The sequence below is a fragment of the Neolamprologus brichardi genome, chromosome 8 (genome assembly GCF_056152115.1).
Source record: "Neolamprologus brichardi isolate AB-2024 chromosome 8, ASM5615211v1, whole genome shotgun sequence".
NCBI lineage: Eukaryota > Metazoa > Chordata > Actinopteri > Cichliformes > Cichlidae > Neolamprologus > Neolamprologus brichardi.
The window spans coordinates 17608474-17616668 of record NC_142111.1 but is presented as its reverse complement, the minus strand read 5'-3'; the positions used below and the strand labels follow the sequence as shown (position 1 = coordinate 17616668).

The window sequence follows — 8195 nt, the reverse complement described above, 5'->3', positions numbered from 1 at the left end:
GCTACGAAACTAAAACCTTGAAGCCGCCATTATGGCTCCACATATACACGGCTTGCCGCTTATTAAATCCACATTCAGAGCTTCAATGTCGGCTTGTCGCCTGTTGGTGAAATGGAATAAACCATCCTATAAAACGGGGACGAAAATAAATTCAGATGCCCCCGAACTCTTTGTCACGTGTAGTAGATATTAATTTAAATTATTGATACTATATTTTTAAATTAAATAAACACATTCTTGTAATATTACTTGTAATACGATTATTTTACAAGGTTAGTAAATTTGACAGTGTTCTGTCTCCCCTCCTCGACCGTGGATGATGAAAGTCTGAATGAACACTGGAGGTACATAAATTCTGCCTAATAATTCGTCTTTTTCACCGTTTGTACTTCGTGTCACTGTAGCTATCCGCGAATGAAATATTCGCTTCTATCACACATTATCACAGACAGGTTCTGTTAATGGCTACCGTAGATAGTCTGTCATGCACCGTGTCTTGCTAGGGTAAACAAGAACACTCTTACGGAAGAAGACACTAAACATACACTTTCAACTAAAATGGCCCATTCGCTTAATTTATTCGCTGTTCATGTACTGTCTTATGATCGTGACTCAACAACAGTCTTATCAGCATGTGACCGTTTTAGGGTGTAACGTTGCTTAAAGTACCTTCACACCCACTGTCCTCAGTGTTTTTGTAGCTTTAAGCCTCTGACTTTGACATTATTGCAGACCTTAGTAAACCTATTTTACCTTAGTTTGTTCGGAATTAACCATCTTTGTTATTTTAATAATCCAGTGTTTCAAGATGCGTGTATTGCTGCTTAAAGAACCAAAACATGGAGAGTCTGGACCTGATCCCTATATTAAGGTACACGCCCTTTACAGTTAAATCAACTAGCTTTTAACCAGTTTCTTAAAATTTGTCAGTTGAACAATTATTATTTTCACTCCGAAGGAGCTGGAATCACGAGGACATAAAGGAACCCTACTTCCGGTGCTGTCTTTTAAGTTTGTGTCATTAAACACTTTGACAGATAAGGTAAATTGTTGTTCCATTGTCCTTTCATTAATTCGTTCATTTTAACAGTTTGCATATTCAATGGATTTATGTATTTGTTGCTTATTCCAGCTTTTCCAACCAGAGAAATACGGTGGGCTCATATTTACCAGTCCAAGAGCAGTGGAGGCTGTAAGGATGTGTTTGGAAGCGGATGAAAGAAGGGAAGGTGATAAACATTACTTTTCTCCAAGCTTCTGTATATCATTGATATAAATGACTTTTTTTGGTAAAGATCTTAAAAATACAAGTTAAGTTTGTGTAGTACATTCTGTAATGTCCAGTGTACGTTGTGCTTTTGAGAATGGGACAAAGCAGTGAAAAACAAATGGAACACCAAGTCCATCTATGTGGTTGGGAAGGCCACCGCTTCATTAGGTGAGTCACATTTACGGACAAAGGTATGTTCTCCCAGAATCCTCCTTTGTGTCTTGAGCTCCTTGTAAACTCGTGCTAATTGCACCAGAGTGTGTCGGGCACCTGGTGCTCATAGTGATGTGTGAAATGCTTTGTCTACCTTCAGCCATTTGTTATACACAAGTGACAGTTTGCCGTTAGTGATTGTTCTGTGTCTTTACAAAACAAGCAGGTGCAACACTTTCTACATGTGTGCTTTAGCTTCTTTTTTTCAGTAACATTTGACAGTGGGTTTTTATTCTGAGTCTCTCAGTGAGTTTCTAATTTAGTTATTGAATTAGTTGAAACGATTGAATGTGTTTTCTCTGCCACACTCTTATGTCAGTATTTAGCAGACTGTGCAAAAGTATTGAGCCACCCTCATTTCTTTGTATTTTACTTCCAAGGACCCAGATGTCCTTGTAATTTTTCAAAGTGCTCTTGAGTTACTCATCCAGGCTTTCAGAAGGTCTTTCAAATTTGTCTTTTGACATTTGCTGGTTTTTCCACTTATTTTCAATCCAGGCTTTGTACTGTGCCATTTTCAGAGGAATGTGGTTTGGTTGTTAAGCCACTTACCACTGGCCTATGAATGCATCAAGTATAAAAAAAATGCACCCAAGTCAAGGAATGAACAATTGTTGTGTCTACACATAGCAGATAACTTAGAAAAGACTAGACTGTAATGTCTTTTTAGTGTTTTCCGCTTTTAAAAACATTGCTGCGCCTATTTCCCATTTTCTAGCAAAATATAAAGAAATGTTGGGTGGTTCAAGAATTTACCACATTACTGTAAAGCTTATCAATTTTTTTCCTTTTCATGATTTTTATCCCATACAGTACAGAATCTAGGTCTGAACCCTTTGGGAGAGGACACAGGGACAGCAGAGGTGCTATCACGACTTATTATTGAACGTACGGCGTAACTTTGGAGTCTCACATTCCTCACAGTTTAATTTTAATAGTAATTTTATGATTGCTCTTATTACTCATATGATCTCACGTATAATTCCCGTCATAGGAGAGGCCACCAATATCCCACCGCTTTTTTTCCCCTGTGGCTCAATCAAAAGGGAAGTCTTGCCCACGGCTTTAAGGGAAAATGGTAAGCATTCCCCCTGTTGTGCCTGACAATTAAAAGTCAAGGTGATAAAATTCCCATTGGGATTATTCTAATTATAAAATAATAATTGCACTATCTTTATCACTGTTGGGATCTGTTTCTTTGTTTCCAGGAGTGCCCCTGGAGACATTAACTGTCTATCAAACAGCAGAGCATCCCAATCTGGAGAAAAATCTAAAGAACTATTTCACAGAGCAGGTAAAGTGTCATTCTTATTGCTTGTATTTATTTATTTGTTTCAATATAGCAGCTGTTCATTTGTTTGTGTGCTTATAGGGCATTCCAGCAAGCATAGCTTTCTTCAGTCCATCAGGAGTGAAGTTTTGCCTTGAAGTGGTGCGGAGGTTCTCGGCTGAACAGCTGACTCAAATAAAGGTACATCTTCCTCACAGTCATACACAGATCGATTTAAATAATGCATGAATCTGAAGTGCTTAACAGAGCTTTACTCACATAAATGTCTTTGTTTCCAGTTTGCAGCCATAGGGCCTACTACACAAGATGCAATAGCAGCAGAAGGCCTTTGTGTCAGCTGCACTGCAGAAAAGCCAACAGCTGAACACCTGGCGATAGCGATAGCTAAAACTCTGCAGTGACCAGCTTTTAAAATCCACCTGCCTCATCTTTGGTGTTTGTTGTTATTATATATGTAAATATGTACCGTTATTTGTGTGTTTTACTGCTTTACTGCTCATCATTATTGTTGTTGGACAAATGATTCTGCTATTTTTGCACTGAAAGAAGTTATTTTTTGCAGCACCAGAGCCAGGAAAGTCTAAGATAAAATTATAATTTGCTTTATATGATGTAAGAAAATGACTGAGAAAATAAAAGCCAATCATTGTGATGATATTGAAGGTTTTGTCTGTGGTAATTGCTTGTGTATGTTTGTGTGTTTATTTCCTGTTCAACACAGTGCTTGCAGGGGTCATCCCTGTCTTTTACGGTCCACATGAAAGTGAAGGTTTTAACATCTTTCCACGGATCAGCTGCGGTCCATTTAAAACCACTGAAGCTTGTATAACATAACCACAGAGAAAGAGTCAAATTGAGCAGTTGTAGATTGTAAAAGTTTACTTTTCACGCAGAGGTGAAGAAAGCAGGTTACATCTGTAGAGTCACACCTCTGGAGGGGTGTGGAGAAGCAAAGGATTTGCTTATAAAGCAGCGTTGCTCCTCACTTGTCATCATCTCATCTTGAATATAGACCCAGGAGTGCACCGCTAAAGGCTACGATGCTGAATTTAATCCAGCTGATATTTATGTTCTTTTTGACCAACATTAGCACAACTGATGCAGAGAAACTTTTCCATAATCGGGATCACTCTGATACGCAGACACTTAATTCTCACAAAGCTCAGGCTATAACAGACAAGTACACAGCTGAGGTATATTGTTTTTTTCTTCTTTTTTGACTTCCTGTGTTTCTCAAACGTCAGCATCCATTTAACCAGACACAGGATTTGTCTAATGTAACCCGTGTCTTGTTTTAGTTATTTCTCTCTAGATATGGATTCATCAAGCCAGTTAACTGGGAGGAGGTTCGGTTTGAGGATTCAGACACTTCTTTCAGTGGTGACTTCCTTGACGATCTTCAAGCCACAATCCAGGAGGGAACCTCAGCGTCTTACTCGAGGGCTGCTCATAGAGCTGCTGATCAGCAGGGCTATAACCGTCAAAATGAGAACCAAGCCTTTATTTCAGCACTTAAAGAGTTTCAGAGGGTTTCAGGTCTGCCTGTTACAGGGGTGTTTGATGAGGCCACCAAGTTAGCAATGAACAAACCAAGGTGTGGAGTCCCTGATAAAGAGACTGGTCTGACCATCCCTGTCATCACTACAGCACCTCAGAGCAGTGGTGACTTTGATTTTGAAAACAGTACCACTGACAGTTTTACTGAGACCAACAGGAACAACATAGCAAGTGACATAATCAGTGGCACTTCTTTAGGTACTGCAAATTTCTCTGAAGACGACATATTCAATTTTAATGATACAGACGGTGTGTTCACAGCCATTTCCAATGACACCAGCGTGAATTATACAACGGAGCTTTTAAAGATCACTTCCCTAAACAGCTCGCACGACAGCAGACCGGGCAGCCAAACGGGGAATACCAGTGCGAACGCGCATCAGAGTGAAGCGGTGAGACGCAAGAAGGAACATCTCGCAAGTCTCATATCCAAAAGCAGGCAAAAGAGAGATTTGACTCCAACTGGCCACATGGCTTTTTCCAAGAAGGTGTTAAACTGGAGGCTGATAGGAGAAGGCTACAGCAGCCAGCTGACTATTGACGACCAGAGATACATCTTCAGACTGGCTTTCAGGATGTGGAGTGAGGTGTCGCCACTGGAATTTGTGGAGGATACACATGCCCCATTGGAGGATGTTGACATCAGGCTGGGATTTGGTACAGGTGGGTTTTAGTCAATGTTTATGAGCTTCATTGCAGCATGAAAGCTACTTTTGGCTGCTCCTTTATTCACAGGGGCCGCAGCAGGTAGCTCCGCATGTCTGGTTTGGCAGAGATTTATGCCAGATGCCCTTCCTGACACAACCCCAAAAGGATTTGTGTCTTCTCCTGAGATGACACTGGGGATCTTTCACTTGTTAGGTGGATATGTAAATCGCTATTTTTATGAATAAAATGTGGAATGTTTAGATTTGATCTTTCACACCACTAGTCTGTGAAGGTTAATTTGTCATTTCAGGATAAAAAAGTTAAAGGATGTTATCTCCTTGGCCACATATATGTTTAAGACTAATAAAGCATCTGTTAATGAGGCTTATTAAACACAAAAACTAAGTAAACCACCACCAGTCTTCTTAGACTGGCCCTTCTTAGGGTCGTGTGTATGTATGTCTGAAGAGGATCATTAATGTTTCCACTGTACCTCTTTTTTGTGCCAAATAACATACTGCATCGTTGTGAAATTCTTTCATAGGAAGGCATCTGGGATGTAATCAGAAGTTCGATGGCACTGGTCAAGAATTTGCCCATGCTTGGTTCCTGGGTGACATACACTTTGATGATGATGAGCACTTCACAACTCCCAATGTTGGCAGTGGAATCAGCCTTCTCAAAGTAATTATATTACTGCACGATCAAAGGAACTGCCAGATTGAAATAATTCCAGTGATTAACAACGCATTGCTCTAACAACGCCTTAAAAATATTAAACCTGTTCAGGTAGCAGTTCATGAGATTGGCCATGTTTTGGGTCTACCTCACATATATAGACCCGGATCCATAATGCAGCCCAGCTATCTACCGCAGGAGTCCAGCTTTGAAATGGACTGGATGGACAGAAAAGCTATACAGCAACTCTATGGTACATGGTTACAGCACCATCTAGTGGTTACTTATACACTCTTAGAGAAATGCACTTTGCTGTATTTTTGCCCTAATTGACTGACGCAAACCCTTTTTTTGCTTGCATTTGACACCAGGAGGCTGTAAAGGTCGGTTCAACGCGGTGTTTGATTGGATCAGAAAGGAGAAGACACCCTATGGGGAGGTGGTGATCCGCTTTAACACCTATTTCATGAGAGATGGCTGGTACTGGCTGTATGAGAACAGAAATAATAGAACGCGTTATGGTGATCCAGTTCCGCTGCAAACTGGCTGGCATGGGATCCCAATGGATGGAGTAGATGCACATGTCCATGTCTGGTCCAGGAAAAGAGATGCTGTATATTTCTTCAGAGGTACACTAAGTGGAGAGTTATACTGTTTGAAAAGAGTTAGTGAACAAATGAATACTTGGTGAAAATGTAATTAACTTATTTATCTACAGGTGCTCAGTTCTGGAGGTATGATAGTGAGAACGACCAGGTGTTTGGACAAGACTCTGAAGGCCACCATTATCCGAGGTTAATCTCTGAAGGATTCCCAGGGGTGCCAAGTCCTATTGACACAGCCTTTTATGACAGGAGGGACTCCCACATCTACTTCTTTAAAAACAATCTTGTAAGTGCAATATTACCTGGCTGTCAGATATTATTACACTGATATAAGAGCAAAGACATGAGGTTCAGTAAGAAAGTAAATTAGGAAATATTCATGAAGTGCTTAAATGACAAGCTGGAACGATGTGGTTCGATATTAAAACACACAGACCATTATACATTATTTAAACTTAAACTGTGGCTTAGGCTTAATGGTCATTAATCAAACTGTTTCCATCTGTGGTTTGCAATCTAGCAATACCGATTAGTAGAACATGCAGATATAAAAAGCAGAGTCCTGGAGAAAACCCAAGCTAATTAATTGTTTCTTAGGATTATGAGGGAATGTCTTCAAGCAAACAAATGCACTAAAGTTCCTCTGTGAATTGTTTGCATTGTATAATTGAATTGATTTCTGCATAACAAAAAAAAGAGCAATTATCTCTTTGAACAGGTGTATGCATTCAGCGTGGAAGCCAACAACTTGGCAAGAGGCTCCCCAAAAAACATCAGAGATGTTTTCCCTCCTGTGGTGAACACAGACCATCCAGATGGCAACATTGACGCTGCCTACTTCTCCTACACTCACAATGCCATCTTTCTACTCAAGGGCATACGCTTCTGGCAAGTAGTGGGCAGTCGTGATCGCCGGCGACGGCCCTTTCTGCCACGAAATGGCCTGCTGCCACATAAGGAGGTGGATCAGCATTGGTTTGATATCTGCAATGTTCATCCCACTGCACTCAAACTAACCCGCTGAGAGTGTTGCAGCAGAGATGTGATAGAGCTTGCTAAAGTTTGCATATGTGATCTACTGATTTCGTTTTATGCACACATATTGTCAAGCTGCAATAACTGTCTAATTTCTAGAAGACAACAACAATTTTGAATTTTGTTGGCTAATTTTCACCAAGGTGTGTTATTTATATATGTAACAGCTGCTCTTTCATTCCTTTTCTCTTTTTCGGAGCAGTGCTGAATGCATTCTGCCACAAAAACAATCCTAAAGGACTTCCTATTATTAAGATATTCAGAGATTATATATATATATATATATGTATAATGCAAATAAAGTCAATAAATGTTTTGCTGAGCTGCTCAAAATGATATTTGATGTGCTTACTGTAAGTGCACTGTGTAGGAAAATGCTTTCAAATGGCAAATGTGCAAAATAACATTAAAACAGCTTCTGCGTACTGTGAAGTGACTGTGAAGCATCTTTCTTTTGACGTAATAATATTGAAAAAAAAAAGACATCAGATTTGTATCCTCGGATTGTTTCTTTTTGGTACAGTATGTGCCTGGAAGGGATACAACATTATTCTCTCAACTTAGATTGATGATCGAGGTGTAGATATACAGTACTAGTCCCTATTGGCACGACTGGATGATTTGATACTTCTATATTTGTACGAAACTCTCAATTCCTGTAAATTATACTTGTAGAAGACATCATCTGCCTGTAGGCATGAAAGAAAGAACGAAAGAAGTGACCTGGAAGCCATGAAACTTCGTCTTTATTAAAAACCCTTAAAAGTTAACTCTTCCACTGCAATAGGGGCTGAGGGAATCAGATAACTCCTATCAATAACAACCTGGAGGTGGTGGAAAACAACTATCGAGACATCGTATTTTTGAATGCCCTCTCATTATGAAAGACTTACGCACT

The 8195-nt window shown here is 39.8% G+C and overlaps 2 protein-coding genes across 3 annotated transcripts; both read left to right on the top strand.

Moving 5' to 3' along the window:
* The first annotated feature begins 267 nt into the window (after positions 1-267).
* Positions 268-3436, top strand: uros (uroporphyrinogen III synthase). Of its 2 annotated transcripts, none has more exons than XM_006791054.3 (10): positions 268-344; positions 800-871; positions 959-1042; positions 1133-1229; positions 1364-1438; positions 2297-2371; positions 2478-2561; positions 2692-2777; positions 2856-2954; positions 3053-3436. In XM_006791054.3, the coding sequence occupies exons 2-10, from the start codon at positions 809-811 to the stop codon at positions 3173-3175; spliced, it is 786 nt and encodes a 261-aa protein (XP_006791117.2). In that variant the 5' UTR covers positions 268-344; positions 800-808; the 3' UTR covers positions 3176-3436. The 2 variants fall into 2 exon arrangements, with proteins under 2 accessions (XP_006791117.2, XP_006791119.2); XM_006791056.2 differs by lacking the exon at positions 268-344 and adding an exon at positions 360-504.
* Positions 3437-3814: 378 nt separating this feature from the next.
* Positions 3815-7286, top strand: mmp21 (matrix metallopeptidase 21). The gene is made up of 7 exons (XM_087844724.1): positions 3815-3967; positions 4073-4994; positions 5524-5663; positions 5769-5910; positions 6029-6286; positions 6376-6548; positions 6981-7286. The coding sequence occupies exons 1-7, from the start codon at positions 3815-3817 to the stop codon at positions 7284-7286; spliced, it is 2094 nt and encodes a 697-aa protein (XP_087700850.1).
* The last annotated feature ends 909 nt before the right edge of the window (positions 7287-8195 follow it).